We start from the raw sequence: 18,029 nt of genomic DNA, 5'->3' as shown, positions 1-18,029 counted from the left end.
CCAGCCAGCAGTTGAATCCCAAAAGTTCTTCCGGAGTACCGCCCTTCTACTACGGTCTTTCGGACCCCTATCTCCTGCCGACTATGGTCTTTCTGACCTCTATCACCAAACAACGGTCTTTATGACCCCAGTCTCCTGTCTACTAAGATCTTTTGGACCCCTGTCTCCTGTCGACTATAGTCCTTTCGACCTCCATCACCAAACAATGGTCTTTCTACGATCTCTTGCCTACTATGGTCGTTCGAACCCCTGTCTCCTGCCAACTATAGTCCTTCTGACCTCTATCACCAGACAACAATCTTTCTAACCTCGATCTCCTGCCAACTACGGCCTTTCGGACCCCTGCCTCATGCTGAATATGGCCCTTCAAACCAAACAAATATGTATATGTTGATTATTGTAACTCCTACCATGTAATGCGCTCTATATGACGTATATTTGTGACATCAAGCCAAGGCCATCTCCCTAAAAAGGACCTCATTTATAATCGACTCCAAATACTAGTGGATTCATTCAAACTGGTCAGGCTCAGAGATTTTTTCCCTCTTTTCAGGGGTTTCCACATAAAAACTCTGGTGTCTCTTATGAATGCTACACTCTTTCTTATCTGCTTATGTGCTAGATCTTTGTACACAGCTAACACATTAAACTATATATTTCTCTACCATCGCGAATACTCTATGACGCAACATGTGTAATCTAGTTAATTCATTATTGATATAAATGAAGAATATAATAGGATAATAACGAAAAAACCCTCTTAAAAAATATATATTGATTGATTTTACACATCTCTTGATGCCAAACACCAACTGACACCAATGGATGTCAAAGCTAAGATACTTTAGTGCATTGATCTTTATTGTCCATCATACCTCACCTTCTATTCCTTACCCCTATGTCATTAACTTATTATCAACGACTGACACTCATCATTCCTCATCAAAATCATCTATCCTTCATCATTCCAACACAGATATTATCTTATTCTCAAAGTGTTTGCATTTTTATCATATATTCTATAGTTATATGGAAAAATAAACCATTTATAATATCAAACTCAAACCAGTTGATCATTTTTAGTTGGATGAGGTCCTATGGTGTCATGACCCTATGAAATCTATAGTTGAACCTATCAAGTTTGACTATCACAGTGGTGTCCATGTCTAAATGAAGAGATTCAACTCAGATTTGATTTGAGACAGTTTTTTTATTATTTTCTAAAGCAATTTTAAATCGATAGTTGAACCTATCAAGTTTGACTATCACAGTGGGGTGTCCATGTCTAAATGCTGAGATTAAACTCAGATTTCATTTGAGACAGTTTTCTTATTATTTTCTAAAGTAATTTTTTTGTACAACATTTTTTAGTTTAATAATTTTTTATGCTAAAAAATATTTTAAGAAGCAGTAATAAAGTCGTCCCAAATGAAATCTTAATCTTCACAAGGTGCTTAACATCAATAATTCTCACCAAAGAAACCCCTTGAGATTAAGACTTCATTTGGGACGGCGTTCTTATTATTTCTTAAAGTAACTTTTTAGTATAAAATTTTTAATATTTGTACTAGAAAGCTGCTTTAAGAAGCTGCAAGAAAGCCACCACAAATGAAGCCTAAAAAGATTGCACCATGAGCTATCGCCCTATCTTTGTTGCAAATTTTGCAACAATGAAATTATTCACAAAAAAAAAAAAAATTGTCCATTACCATATTCAAAAATATCGTTTAATATAAAGTCCTTTTTTATAGTATGTACAAATCTGACTTTGTATAAACAAAAATTATGGAAGTTGTGATACTCATAAATGAGATGATAGGTCAATGAAAAATGTGAAAGGTTTAAAATGAGTTGTATTGGCATGCAATAGTCATGGCAATAATAAATTCTCCTATTGGCATTGATTCTTCAGTACAGACATGAAAAATATCTTTATTCATTTGAAAAATATTGCATTAAACCATTTTAATATAATTTTATTTGCCACCATTTTAAACTTTTACAAAAAACATCTGCACTATGGACCTATTTGATATCAATTGTATTTTTTGTTTTTATTTTTTTAATATATATATTTTTTTATGTTTATTAATTATTTTTATCTTTTATTTTTAAGAAAAAATCAAATAAATTTAAAAAAAAAAACCAGAATTTATGAATAAGTAACTTTTAAGCCTGAAGACCAAGATGATGAATCCATAAAATCTTAATTAGGTCATATATACCTTTCCCTGATTCCTCACTTGTACATGTTACCACATTTGAGCTCATTCATTCTTTTCATGGACCACTTGATAATTATCTTGTAGGATTTCCTCTAAAGAGACATTATCTTTTGCTTGGATACAGTAATTTACCCTCTACCTCATGGTTTAACTCTTGCTTTGAAGTATGGAATTATCCTATTAAAATAGTGACACTTAGAACATGTTTTGCAAAAATTGTAAATCCAAATGCATATGAAGTTGATTTTCTTTTAACATTCATATTGACTATACTGTTATTGGTAAGTGAGCCGAGTCGACTCACAAGCTGGCTCGAACTAGAATTGTTAATGGGCACACGAGCCAAGCTTCTCTGGCCATAAATTTAAGCTCGAACCTCTATTTGAGCACATATAGTATATGAGCTCAAGCTTGTGCTCAGCCTGGCTCGGCTCGTAAGCTTGTCAAGCCACTCATTTAAATCAAAATATATTACAAAATTAATTTCAGAATAGTATAATAAAGCAAATATTAAATATTTGTAATTATTTCTTAAGTCAAGCTAGAACTTTTCAAACGAGCTCAAGTAATCAAGTTGAGCTTGAGCACAACAATTTTTGAATGAGCCATTTTGAGCTCAGTAAATGAGCTCAAATCAAGTTCGAGCTTAGCTCGATTAAGCATATACTCGACTCATCTCAATTCATCTACACCCCTAATCACAGCTATCACTAGTGACATCCCCAATATCACATAAATTAACTTATTCAAAAAATAAAAACAATATATTTCTAATATATAAAATATATCTTATTTCATATTAAAACATAAATAAAATAAAAATTACAAGTAATCCAAATGGCATTATGAAAATCTTAATTGAGTTCTTAACCTTGATTTGAATAGTGCACAAACAAATCATTTATTTCAACTTCTTCACCCTTTCTTTCATCCATCGTCGATCAAATCGACGCCCTAAAGTACGGCAAATTATTGCATCAGGTCACCTAACAGAGAGATCTGTTCGGATCCTCTGTCTAAAGTACAGGAATACTCTGTTCGTTCCAGAAGAAATTTGCTGGATCCACCATTCCCTTCACCTTTGCCAACCTCCTAAAATTCCCCTTAAAATACTTCGTCCCCCAAACCCTAGCTGCCAAGTAACTCGTCCCGTTCCCCTCCACATTCCTCCCCAGATCAATATCCTTGTAGTTATAATACGCTGCCCTCGGTTTGCTCGACACATAAGGCGTCATGAACCCATACATCTTCCTCATCCATTCCAAATGCTTCTCTGTCACACCTTCCTGCGTCTCAAACCACCTCATGAAATACTGCACGTTATAAATGTTCCCACCTCTATGAGGAAAAGCAACAGCGTCCTCCTTTATCTCGCTCATTCTCCCACCCATAGGCTCAAATATAAGCACCAAAGGCTCATCCTTTGCACCCATCAGAAAATTCCAAATCTCCTCTAACCCATTCTCTGTTATTGGTTGCTGGACAAAATCCGATTTTGCCTTAAAAGAGCTATTGAACTCCGGAGTTCTATTTAACAGTGTCTCCAATGGCTTTCCTGTGCCACCATAGAAGAACAAAACTGACTCAATCCAGCTCATTTCAGTGCAGTCGGTAGCCTTCAAACCAAGCTCTGGAAAGCTCTGCTGCGCTAAGGGGAGCAACTCCTCCTTCCGCCCAAGGTAATATGAGTTGAATGTAACTTGAATCGTTTTACTCCCATCTGTGTCGTTGCCGGCTTGAGCTATTACTCGGATGAAGAGATTGACATCAAACTGGTGCGCCAGTTCCTGCCACCGCGCCACCAGTTTGGTGGCGTTCTGCCTCAACGTCTTGCCAACGTTGAAAGCCGTCACCACCGATGGGACGTCTACGAGGTTGACTTTGAAGGCGACGATGACGCCGTATCCCGCTGAACCAGCACCACGGATAGCCCAAAAAAGATCCTCCCCCATAGCCTTCCTGTCGAGGAGGCGACCATTTACATCGACAAGCCACGCGTCGACGATGTTGTCAACGGAGGCACCGTACTTTCGCGTCAAAGTACCGATCCCTCCTCCGCTTAGGTGACCACCTACACCGATAGTCGGGCAGAGGCCGGCGGGAAAGGCTAAATTTTTGTTGTTTTTAGCGATGGCATAGTATAGTTCGCCTAACGTTGCGCCGGCTTGAACCCAAGCGGTTTTTGAGCTTGCATCGATGGATATCGAACGGAGAGCGGCGATGTCGAGGATTATGAAGGGTGTGGTGTTCGGGCCGGTGAAGGCGGAGTAAGACATGCCTTCATAGTCGTGGCCGCCGCTGCGTGTGCGAATACGGAGGTCAGCGACGCGGGCGCAGGTTACGGTGGCTTGGACATGTGATGGAGAGGCAGCAGAGACAATGAGAGATGGCTTAAAGGAGTTTGGTGAGATGAGAAAACGTTGGTTTTGGACGGAGGAGAGGAGTGCGGAGCTGTAGGAAGCGGTGTTGGGGAGGGAGAGGAGGTTAGGGGAATTGGTCTTGTTGGTGAAGCATTGGATAAAGGATTGGAGCGGTGTGGCGGTGGCGGTGGCGGAGGAAACAAGAAGGGTCGAGGATAGGAGGAGGAGGATGAGAGGTATCATGGCTTGTTATTACTTCGTTGACGCCATTGTTGTTCTCCTCTCCTCTTCTACTTATAGTTGCAAAGGCTTGGTGGTGCAACATGCACGACGTTGCCATTTGCCACGAAGTACAGGATTTGAAGACTAATTCGACGTATTGTTTGGCTGATATGACCCGATGCTTGTTGGTGCATTTGAATGATAAAAGTCAGAGCATTGGCTGTAAAAGATGGCCGACGACAAAGCTCAGACCAAATTTTGCAAGAAACCTTTAAACAATTGGTAACGTTATAGCATTGATGCTTATCTTCATTCAGAATTTTTTTTTTAATGTTGAGTGATAAATTATAAAATGTATCTCGATTTTTTTAAATTTCAAGAAGTAATATTCTCTTCTCTAATCTAACTTCTGAGCTACATATGCTTGGCGCTGAGATTTCTTTATATATGCTTGGAAACTTTTGATGTACGATTTGATTTTATTTTTTCTTATAATTTTTTTTGGAACCCGTTGCCAATCCCGAAAGTAAGAGGGTTTTATGTCTTAATATTATATTATATGGAGAGCAATCGTACATATAAATAAGAGATGTAAGGCATTAATATAATGCATTAAATATAATACATATACACTACCAAAGAATAATATTTTTCTAAGCAGTTGTTAAGAGTGTTTTAAAATCATTGACAAAATTATATTTTAACATTGGTTTTGGTTTAACTGGTGCAATTATAAACCGAATCTCTAATTCCAAAATCCCAATCTTATATGCCAGACATCGTCTTTTCCTTCTCCCCTCTTCTTTCGTGCGTGCATCCGTGACTCAAGTCCTAGTGGAGTGAACCAATGCCGAGCGTCGTAGCTGCTGTCATAGGAGCACACAAGCCATTAAGCCCGTCCGCTGGCACATTCCGCTTGCGCATCCCGCTCACGTCTTGCTTGCTCTTCTCCTCACGCGAAGACCCATCCCGGCTAGACCTTCTTCGATGTGAGTCTCTTTCCCTTCTTCCTCTTCTCTTGTCATTCTTATTCTTCATTATCTTGTACATTCTTTTAATTCCTAATAAAAATTATATCAAAGGAAATGCAGAATGCTGAGATGGATGGACATGGAGTGTAATGAGAAGTGGGAATAGCCATGTTTAGGCACAATTACAAGTGAAACAAATAGGAAGGCCAACATCCATTTAGAAGTTTTCATATACTAGATGTTAATGTGATCCCTTGAACAATCGATATTCATTCTGCAAATTTGTCTAGAAAGTTAAATAAATCTCTTTCGTAATTCTGAACCTTCCACTGCTTCAAGATCTTCTCATCATGATTCTTCAAAGACAGCAAAGAATAAGAACAAATTTTTTCATCTTCCTAGTTATCGGAGGAAGATTAAAGAAGATTTGTTCCATTTGCAGGAAGTTTTTAATGAGCATAATGGCAATTCAATTCCAGACAATTTCAGCAATTCAAATCTAAAGGGGACTTCAAATTCAAATTCTTTTCATGGGAACACTTCAACGATTTTCTATGCTTCCAAGCTTTCCATTAAATGCGTTGAATTTTGCTATTCATTTCCCAAGGGGATTTCAAATTCAAATACAAATTCAAGTTTTTCACAAAGAGCTTTTTCATAAAAAAAAAAAGTTTTATAGAATAAATTTCCTGTGGCTTTATAATTATTTTGGAACAAATTTAATTCTTATTTTAAAGAACAATCTCCTTTCTATTGAATTCAAACTCAAATGACAAATTAATCTTGTGTAAGCAATAATATAGGAAAAAAAGAGTCATTAAAATCTGCACAAAACAACGCTATTAGGAGGGGCCTACACGTTAATACAAAAAAAAGGGTTACAAGATCCTTAAAAGGAACCTCTAGCTTACTAATGCTCAAAACAGCTACAAAATAAAACAAAATAAAACATAACTGGTGGTTCCTTATACTAAAAGTTACAAAAAACCTAATAACATACTAGAGCAGCAAGAAGACAGCATCCAAAAAAGGAAGAACAAGGGATCAACATTCAGCACGAACTTCCTGCAAAAAATGATGACCGATCCGTAAGTAGCAAAATTGGCTTGAGCGTCCGAAGAATCAACAGAAATAAGCATCCACCCAAAAAACCTACAAACAAAAAACTTACAGACTAAAAGAGTGAGAATATAGTTAAAAAGACACAAGAGAATGCCAATGACCCAGTCAAAATCAGTAATCGAGCAGCCATCAAAGAACTTATAATCTACAAAGGTTTGGACATTCAGCAACCATAGCAACTTTCTCACCAGATTATAGCACAAAAAACTCCCCAACAGATCATGGAAGAAAGGAGGAAAAGTCCCCAGCAGGTCATAGACCTAGAGCAACTTAGAAACATAGCCCCAAATACCAGCCATAGTAACCATCCAGTTTTGACCCCAAAAACACCACCAGTTAGGATCAGTAATGTAAAACCTCCATCAAAAAGTAAGAAAACCCTCCATCTCAGCAGAGAGCTGAGAATCTAAGCCCCAAACAATAAAAAAATTAAAATACCATTTATGGCCCCAGACACATGTCCACATAAAATCAAAATAAACATAAACAGACACATCAAAAGGATCCAGATTATCAATGCCATGAATGTTGAAGGCCCAAAAGAAAATAACATAGTCATTATCCAACGAATGCAAGCACAGACAGAAAAAATACAAAAACCTCCACCGAATCCATCTCCATAAAGAGAAGGAGAAACAACAAAATAAGCAGAAAACCTGTCACTTCCACAGATACCACCATCTATAGTTTAAAAAAGAACAAAAAAAGTGCCAACCAGCCAAAAAAGTAAACCTATAAAACATTATGCAAATAAGGTAAGCCAGCTTTATCAAAATTAATCATACCTTTCAACATTGGGTGTAATCTCCGGATATCAAACTCCTCGTAATTATTAATATAACAACCCTTTTTTGCTAACCAATCCACACATATGTTTGCTTCCCGATAATTGTGAGAAATATAATAATTGATAGAGGCAAGGGAAATCTTAATTTTCCTAATAAGATAAAAGTTTTGAGGACATAGCATCCACCTCAATCCACCCAAAATCAATACCCATCTTGATACAGATTTCCAAGCCATAATATAATTCCATAAGCTCAGTCGAAATAACATTGGAACACTGTAAAGGTGCAGCATAAGCAGCAAGAACACACCCCAGGTGATCCCTAATAATGCCACCCGCACCAACACCGTTAGGCCCAACAGACCCATCCGTGTTAAGCTTAACATAAGGTGGTTTGGGTTTAATCCACTTAACAATCTTATCAACCGAATTTATAGCCCCAAAACTCGTTGGAATGCTAAAAGCAGTAGCCATATCCATGCAAATTTGAAAGTTCTTAACAAAAACTAAATTGTAGGAATAGAGTTGCAAAATTTTATGTCTGACATTCGAAATGATTTGAGAAGCATCCATTTTGATATCATTATGCTTAGCCTCATTTCTAGCTTTTCAAATATACCATAAAATAAGAATAGTAATCATATTAAAAATATGACCTTTAGAAGCATGCACCCAACGCTCTAAAATAGAAAAGACATTATTATGCTGAGTAATAAAAATTTTATTGGCAAGACTATTGAAATAAGACCAAACTTTATGGGCAATATTACCACTGACAAAAAGATGATCAATACTCTCCACATTAGAACAGCACAAACATTTGGAAGGAAGGTTAAAGCCTTTTTTCTGAAGCATAACATCGACCGGAAGATAATCTTTAAGACATCTCCAAACAAGAATAGAATAAGAAATTGGGTAGTTCTTATGCTAAATAGCAGAAAAAAGCGATTTTTCAATTTTGATTCTAAAAGTTTTCCAAACATCTTTCAACTGAAATTTACCAGAAGAAGAAAGCGTGAAAAACATTTTATCTTTGCATTGACTTTGTAAGGGAATATTTAAAATAATCTCCACTAAAGCTGAAGGAACCACCTCCCTAAGCTTAGTGACGTTCCAACTATTATTAGTAATAAAATTTGAAACTTTAACATTTTCAATCGAGTGCGTATTATGGAAAGAATCAATAGAAGAAGGCCCCAATCAGTTATCTTGCCAGAAAAAAACATCACATTTTCCCAAGCCCCATTGAATAAACTGTTCTGCTTCCCATTTTATATTACACAATCTTTTCCATATCATAGAATCAATATTTTTGTAAAAATGTAAAGTCGGATGCATATTATTGCAATACTTAACATTCATATATCGAGCCCATAAACTGCTATTAGATCTAAAAGAAAACCATAATTTATGGGAAAAAGTTTTAGCAGTATCAAACAAATTTTTGCAACCTAAACCCCCTTCATTCAGCACTCCACAGATCTTACTCCAAGAAGACCAACATATACCATTGCTATTATACTTAGAACCCAAAAAAAAAATTGTTTATCATCCTCTCTAATCTAGTGCAAGTAGAAACCGAAGGAAGTTAAGTATGAAACAGATAAATAGGGATATAATTTAACACAGATTTGATCAGAATCAGTCTTCCATGCACCATAAGACAAAAAATTTGAAGACCAATTAGACAATTTTTTCTGAAATTTAGTAAAAATATCTTCAAAAAGAAATTTCCTCTTTTTGCCTTTATAAATGGGAGTGCTCAAATAAGTTATGGGCAAGTTCTTAGAATGGAAACCACAAACTCTTTGAATAACATTAATTCTGATTTGTTAATAGAATTGCCCATAATAAACGTGCTTTTGTCTTTGTTGATAGCTAAGCCACTTTGGTCATCAAAATTGATATGGAAATTGATTAACACGTTTATGTTACTAATAGAGCCATTAGAAAACAAGATAAAATCATCAGCAAAGCTAAGATGCGATATAGGGAAACCCCTTATAGTGCGAAAATTTAGATTAGGGTTTCTCACATATAAATTATCTAAACCCCTATAAAGATATTCCATCGCAATAATGAAAAGTGTAGGAGAATTTTTATCACCTTACCTTAAACCTTTGGAAGATTTAAAAAAGCCATGATTCATATCGTTAATAATAACAGAAAAATAACAATTTTCAATACTATTTTTTATAAGCGAAATGAAATTATCATTAAATCCAAATAAAGATAAAACAGCATAAAGAAAACTCCAGTTGAGATTATCATAGGCTTCAGTAATATCAAGTTTGAAAATAACGTTTTCCCCTTTAACCTTTGCATTAATATCATAAGTAAGCTCTTGAGCTAAAAGAACAATGTCAAAAATACTTCTTCCCTTTACAAAACTAGTCTAATTATAAGAAATAATTTTAGGAAGGATATTAATAAGTCTATTGGCAATGATCTTAAAGTTAAGCTTGTTAAGAAAGGTACAAAGGCTGATCGGTCTAAAGTCATTCCAATGATTGGTCCCATCTTTTTTAGGAATGAGGATAATGTTGGTAGAGGAAAACAATTTAGGATAAGAATTTCCCGCAAAAAAAAACCTTCACAGCTTCAATCACATCAACCTTAATAATATCCCAAGTTTTTTGAAAAAAATTGGTTGAGAAACCATTAGGACCCCCAACCGCATCATCATTAAGATCATTAATCATATTGAAATCTCATCTTCTGAGGGGATTTGACAAAGTAAATTGTTATCCATATCATTAATAAGTTTAGGAATAATATGAGGATTACTTATAGGAGAGCACACACATTGGCTATTAAAAATCTTCATGAAATGATCAACATCAGACTTACAAATCAAATCATCCGAAACAATTAAGCTACCATCATTATTAATAATTTTGTAAATCTGACTCTTAATTCTCTTCTTATTGGCCAAAGCATGGAAAAATTTGATATTCTTGTCACCCTCTATAACAAATTTAGCATTAGACTTTTGTTTCCAAAAAGATTCTTCCTGGAGCTGCAATTAAAAAAGATTCTCCTTTGCTTGATTAAGACAATTAAGATTATCAAAATCAAGATTATTCAAATAAATGTTATCTAATTCAGTGACTTTCAACTCAACTTCTTTAATATTAGAAAAGATATTTTTAAAAATATTTTTGTTCCACCATCTCAAGCATTGTTTAAGTCTACTCAGCTTAGCCCATAATCTAGTCATGCCAATGATGTTATTATCAGGGTATACACGGGCACTCTAATTAGTATCAACCACATTCATAAACTCAGCATGAAACAACCACATATTCTAAAATCTAAAAGCATAGAACCAATATGACTAATATTATTAATGTTCAAAAGGATAGGAGCATGATCGGAAAGCGTTCTACTTAAATGTTCAACATTAGACATAGGAAAGTCAGTGAAAAGAATTCTATCTAATTTTTTCCATAAATTAGCTCTATTCCAAGTGAAAGGGCTCTCATAAAAGCCAATATCATTCAAATTGCAATCGTTAATCATAGAGTTAAAATCTTCCATAGCTTTAGTGTTAGGAGGATTACCTCCAACTCTTTCAGAAGCATTAGAAATAATATTGAAATCACCTCCCACACACCAAGGACCATTAATATTAGAAGCAAAGTAATTTAATTGGTCCTAAAGAGTGATACGATTCATTCTAGTGCAAGAGGTATACACAAAAGAGGCATAACAGCTAACATTAAACAGACTAATATAATAATGAACAACTTGAGGTAAAGCATCAATAATATTTAAAGATATGACATTGTTCCACATAATCCAAATTTTATCAGAGCAATTAGCATAGTACTTAGAGAAACCCAAAAATTTAGCAGTAGAAACAATTTTATCGTTAGCAATGAAAGGTTCAATTAAAACAAGTAAATGAATATTATGAATTCTACAAAGGTTGTTGACTCTAACATTAGAGTCCTTACCTCCAATCCCCCTCACATTCCAAATTAGAGCCTTAATCATTATAATCTTTTGAAGAAGCTTGAGCTCTAGTGGATCTCGGAGTGGTAGGTAAGATATTTTTAGCTTGCTTACCTTTCTTTTTACTAACCTTAGTGAAACTGTCCTCTTCAGAACTTTTAGGAGCATCTTTTTCATGATTAGACAAGAAAGAAGTTTCCTTATTAACATTTATATTTTCAATACAAAAGGAGAGTGGAATAAGTTCACCTTCTTCACAAGCCACCATTGGAATCACTTCTATTACCCACGAAAACAGTTTCCTTTAACCTTTTTTCTTTGGAATTAGAAAGCACACAAGGTTTAGAACTATTAGGATTTTCCAAATCATTAAACATAGGTTCAATAGAAATAAAAATAGTAGGGTCAGTGTTAGTTTCATTACTTGAGCCATTCAAAAAATTTCCAATCTTATCGTTTAAAGCTTCCACACTTGTTTCCTGACCATCATCCACAAAAAGCCTTACATTTTCTAAAGTTCCTTCCTCAGGATTTTCGATAATCATATCTAAGTTATGAAAAGTAGGTAGCGGTTCCACCTGGCTCTTTTGGGTCCCAACATTGTTATCTACCACAGGCACATATATTTTTTGATTTTCGGTGGATCAAGGCTTCCCGCTAGTCATAACTTTAGAATTTTTTAAATCCGGGTGAAGTTTAAAAAATCATTTTGAGCATGGCCATGTATTTTATAATGAGAGCAAAAATTTGGGACTTTTTCAAACTTAGCTTTTTATAGATACCCGAAGGCTTTGGATCCAACCCAAACTTCCTTGGGATGTTTTAGTTTTAAACTATTTTTTGACTTGTTTATTGATTTGGTGAATGAATTTAACTTGATAATAATTTCTCTTTTGATTAGGAATTTATTTGGTCAAAGAATTGAAAATATTAAATCATGGCCAAATTGGATCAATTTCTTATCCTCACGCTGCTTGAAGATCATTTTCCAAATTGTCTAAAATGTTTCCAATAGACTCTTCTTAGATCACTATCTGATCATCTTTTTCTTGGCCATAAAACAAAGCAACACATGATCGCAAGTCTATGAGTATGATGGTTGCATAAAAATTTTAGTGACATAATGAATCTTTATTCTTAACAATGACTTGGAAACTCAATTTTCACTTAATATGGATAAGAGTTGGATTACAAAAGCCAAGTGAAGTCATGATTATGTAACTGTGTAAATAATTTATTAGAGTTTGCAAATCGAAGCCAAATGTTTTCAAGGAAAATTTTATATTCGTGCAAGTCATGCATTAATAGATACTTCTATTCTATGAAAGATATTGAAGACCATTTAATTCCAAAGGATTTTTTTGTTGGAGATGTTATATGGAATCAACATGGGGATGAACATTGTATTATATGTGAATATGTAATGATCGAAGCATCTGGTGCCACATCGAAGTTAAAGGAAGTCGAAGCTACTTATGAGGACATAAGAGTAGATGATATAGATGGATTATTAAGAGACATATTATGTCCAAATGATCCGTTTCAAAATACAACGATGGAATAGAATGAGTTCAATACAGATGAATAAAATGATCATTGTGTGAAATTTGCAAATTTAATGCAGGATGTATGAGCAAAGTTGTACCCTGGATGTAAAACCTTCTCAAAGCTTTCCTTTATATTGAACTTATTTCATTTGAAGTGTTTACATTATTAGACGATAAGATCCATTGATATGCTACTTAAGTTACTGGTCGATGTCTATCCTAAAGGGATGTTGTTGCCTAAAAGTTGATATGAATTTAAGAAGATAATGAAAGCATTCGATTTTGGATATATGAAGATAGATTTATATCCTAATGATTGCATGTTATTTTGGAAAGATAGATCTAATCATAATATATCACATATGTGGAGAATCAAGATAGTCAACTATATATGATGAAGATTACTTCTGGAAAAAAAAAACTCATATGAAGTAAGCTAATATTGGCACATACTTTTCATTAATTCCAATACTTCAAAGATTTTTTAAAATAAATACTACTGGAAAATTACTCATTACAGATAGATTTTTTGGCGGTGTTCCGACAGACTATTTTCCGGCGGCCTAATTTTTTAGAAGAATTTCTGGCAATTTTTTGGCACCTTTAATAATTTCTAAAAAATCATATATTTGTATTTTAATTAATTAATATTTTAATATTTTATTTTAATTAATTATTAATTTATTTTTAATAATTTATTAATTTAGTAACTTAGTATAATTAATTTTTTATCTGATATCCTCTTTTGTCGCAAGCAAGACCGAGCTCCGACCTCTATCTCTTTATTTTACTGGACCCATTCGCCCCATTTAATCCGACTCCTAGCATAGGTTCGATCTCACCTCTGACTCGACGCTCTGTATCCAGTTCAACCTAGACAGTAGGTAAAACTATTGTTGTTTTATTTTATTATTATTACTTAATTATAACTAGTTATTATTAATAATAGTTAATTATAATTAATTTTAATTATTATTTTTAATTAAAATAAATTATAATTAATTTTAATTATTATTTTAATTAAAATAAATTATAATTAATTTTTTATCATTATGGTTAATTATCAGTATTAATAATTAACTAAAATTTATTAAAATTAATTATTTTAATTTGAATTAATTATTATCAATTATAATTAATTATGATTAATTATTATAATTATAATTAATTTTTTAAAAGTATAATTAATCATCATTAATAGTATAACTTCAAATTTATTGTTATTGATGAGATAAGACTATGGGATGGATGTTTTAATATTGATTATGCTGCTATCACATTCGTTAAGATTTATATGTAATAAATAATTAAATTGTAACAAAATAAGTATGACTCATATTTTGTAGTTCTAGTATCCTTATCTCTCTCCTCTTGTTATATATAACTAATAATTAAATGCATGGTAATTGAAATAAGAATGTTATTGAATTGAAAACACAAATTAGGATCTAAACTAAATTGGTGTGTTCTAACAAATATGTTACATCCTTGACTATTTTTATCTACAATTATTGTGACATTTCAAGCTTATACATTTTGTTCTTGACGGATGTTCTTCTGTGGTCCTAAATTTTTTCATATGATCTATCAAATGGATCATTATTTAAAGATGAAAGAATGTGTAGAGATTTATATTAACAATCTCACAGCTGCTCTTGGACTCTAACCTTCACTTTGGTGTTATGATGTAAATGAAGTGAACTTCATTAAAGATTTAGAAAGAAATTTGATGTGTTGCAACCTCATAAACCTTGATATCTATTATGAAAGATATTCACGACTCCTGCCCTTATAGTTGATGAATCCCGTAATGTTTCTACAAAGGAAAAACTAGTTGTTGTAGTGAGATATATAGATAATTTGGGGCAAGTTATTGGAAGGTTTATAGGCATTAAACATGTCACTTCATAGCTGCCTTGTAAGCAACCATTGAAAATATACTTATAAAACACTCATTGAGCATACATAGGATCAAAGGTCAAGGATATGACGGAGCATCAAATATGCAAGGGGGGTTTCATGGTGTGAAGGCATTAAAACTTAATGAAAACCCTTAAGAATTCTATGTTCATTGCTTTGCTCACCAGCTCCAACTGTGCTTAGTTGCTGTATAAAAAACCATTGGCATACAAAACATTTTTTTGAGATCACTTCAAGAATTATAAATATCGTAGGAGCTTCATATTAGAGGAGTGATACTCTTAGACCATTCAACATGATAAAATAAATTTTCATTTAGCTAAATGGGAGTTGAGAAGTGGTCAAGCTTAAAACCAAGAGATAAGTTTATAATGAGCTGGTGCATCTTTTGGGGTTAACTTTTTCATACATTAATTAACTTGAAAAAAATGTATGCTTCAATAATTGAAGTGCTTAAAATTATTAAATAAGATGGAGTACATGATCAACAAGCCATTGAAGTTGGTGTTCTAATAAATGCCATGAAATCTTTTGATTTTATCTTTATTATGAACTTAATGATTGGGATTTTAGGTGTCACAAATGTATTATCACAAGCATTATAGAGAAAAGATCAAGATATAATAAATGTAATAAAGTTATTCTATAATCTCCAAGCAATAATTACATATAATGAGAGAAAATGGATGAGTTTCTTTATTGGAAGAAGTGTCATATTTTTTTAATATTTTTGAAGTTGATGTTTCTGTTATGAGTTCTACTTTCAATGCTCACCAACGATCAATACGCATAAATGATGACGTAAAACATTTATATCATTATTATGTGGAATTCTTTTACATGGTTATTGATATGCAACTTCAAGAGCTAAATAATAGATTCTCCAAAGATACTACTGAATTGCTTCTTTATGTATCATCTCTAAGTCCAAGTTACTCATTCTCGGGTTATAATAAGGAGAAATTAATTTATCTTACAAAGTTATACTAAGCATATTTTTTTTTTATAATTAAACTAGTGGCTCTAGAGCACCAACTATCCACATACATTCTTAATATGTGTACAAGAGAAGAGTTCTCATCTTTAGATAGCATTGTTGATCTAGCAAAATAATTTATTAAGGTTAAGAAAGATAACATGTATCTCTAAGTTTTCCGGCGTATTCTCTTAGCATTAACTTTTCCCTTTTCCACCCTTATAGTGGAGAAAGTATTTTTTGCAATCAAAATTGTTAAACATCAATTACGTAGTAAAATGGGAGATTACTAGCTCAACAATTATCTAGTGCAATATATTGAGAAAGAAGCATTTGATTTAGTTCCAAATGAAGTTGTAATGCAATATTATTAGAACATATAAAATATAATTCAAAACTTGTAATTTTCATTGTAATATAATAATTGGTTTTAATATATATATATATATATATTATTAGTTTTCCCCCTATAAGAACTAAGGTTGGTTCCGCCTCTGTTCATATGGAACATATAGCAAAGATGTCGAGGATTAGGAAGACACTAGTAGTTTTTAGGCCATTGAAGGCTGAGTAAGGCATGCCCTCATACTCTCATCGTCGTGGGCACCACTGCGAATGCAGAGTTAGAGGTTGGCGGCGCGGGCACAAGTGATGGTGACTTGGATATGGGATGCAGAGATGGTGCGGTCGCAAGTAAGGCATGAACTCCATCGCCTAACTACGACCTTTCTGATCATCATCACCTGACTATAGTCTTTTTGACCTCTAAAGCTCATTGACTACGATCTCTCTAACCTCCATCATTTATTGATTATGGTCCTTCCAACCACCGTCACCTGACTACAGTCTTTGCGATCTCTGTAGCCCGCCGACTATGATCTTTCTGACCTCCATCGCCCTCTAATTATGGTCTCTCCAAACACCATCTCCAAACTATAATCTCCTTGACTGTCGTCGTCTGACTATGGTCGTTCTAACCACCATCACCCAACTACGATCTTTCTGACCTTCATCGCCCACCAACTACTGTCCTTCGGATCATCGTCACCCGACTATAATCATTCCGACCTCCTTTGCTTGCCAACAACAGTCCTTTCGACCATCGTCACTTTACTTCGGTCTTTCTAACATTCATCACTTGACTACGATAGTTCTGACCACCGTCGTCCGACTACTATTCTTCCGACCGACATCGCTCGATGACTAGTGTCATGCCAACCAACAAACATGTCAACACTAATTCTTCCAACTCCTACCATGTAATGCACTTTATATGATGTATATTTGCTACATCAAGCCGAGGCCTTCCCCTCAAGGAAAAACCTCATTTGTAATCAATTGCAAACACTAATGGATTCATTTAGACTAGGCAAGGCCTAGTGGTTTTTCCTCTTTTTTAGGAGTTTCCACGTAAAAATGTTGGTGTCTCTTATGAACGCTAAACCTCTATGTTTAATCAGTTTGCATGTCAGATCTTTGTACAAAGCAAGAACACTAAACTTTATATTTCTCTACCATCGTGAATATTCTTTGAAGCAACAAGCATGAATTTAAAAAGTTATAGAAGTACAAACCTCAACTTTCTTAGAGATTCCAAAAATTCTTTTAATCTTGCTAAAATAACATCCTAGCAAATATAACACATAATTCCATTATAAAACTCAAGCAGTCAAATATCTTATAATCCAAAATATGTACTTCTAACTAAATCAATTATAACATGGCATCATATATGCTCAAACCTTTATTTAGATTCAAGGAGTTGACTATCTTGTAATCTGCTACATGTAATGTAGAGGTGTCAAAAATTGACCTGGCTCACCAACCTAACCAGTAACCCATTTAATAAGCGGGTCAACATTGGGTTATATTTTTTAATATGTTTATTAAACGGTTGAGTTCGGGTTAAACTGCAAACCCATTTTTGACCAAAAAGAACCAA

General features: G+C 33.9%; 1 protein-coding gene across 1 annotated transcript; it reads right to left on the bottom strand.

Moving 5' to 3' along the window:
- Positions 1 to 3,241: 3,241 nt before the first annotated feature.
- On the bottom strand, positions 3,242 to 5,030 carry LOC110114662 (berberine bridge enzyme-like 22). The gene has a single exon (XM_020847610.2). The coding sequence runs from the start codon at positions 4,826 to 4,828 to the stop codon at positions 3,242 to 3,244; it is 1,587 nt and encodes a 528-aa protein (XP_020703269.2). The 5' UTR covers positions 4,829 to 5,030.
- Positions 5,031 to 18,029: the final 12,999 nt, after the last annotated feature.

Source organism: Dendrobium catenatum, unplaced genomic scaffold, assembly GCF_001605985.2.
Source record: "Dendrobium catenatum unplaced genomic scaffold, ASM160598v2 fragScaff_scaffold_1163, whole genome shotgun sequence".
Classification (NCBI taxonomy): Eukaryota; Viridiplantae; Streptophyta; class Magnoliopsida; order Asparagales; family Orchidaceae; genus Dendrobium; species Dendrobium catenatum.
This window is presented reverse-complemented; position numbering and strand designations above follow the sequence as displayed.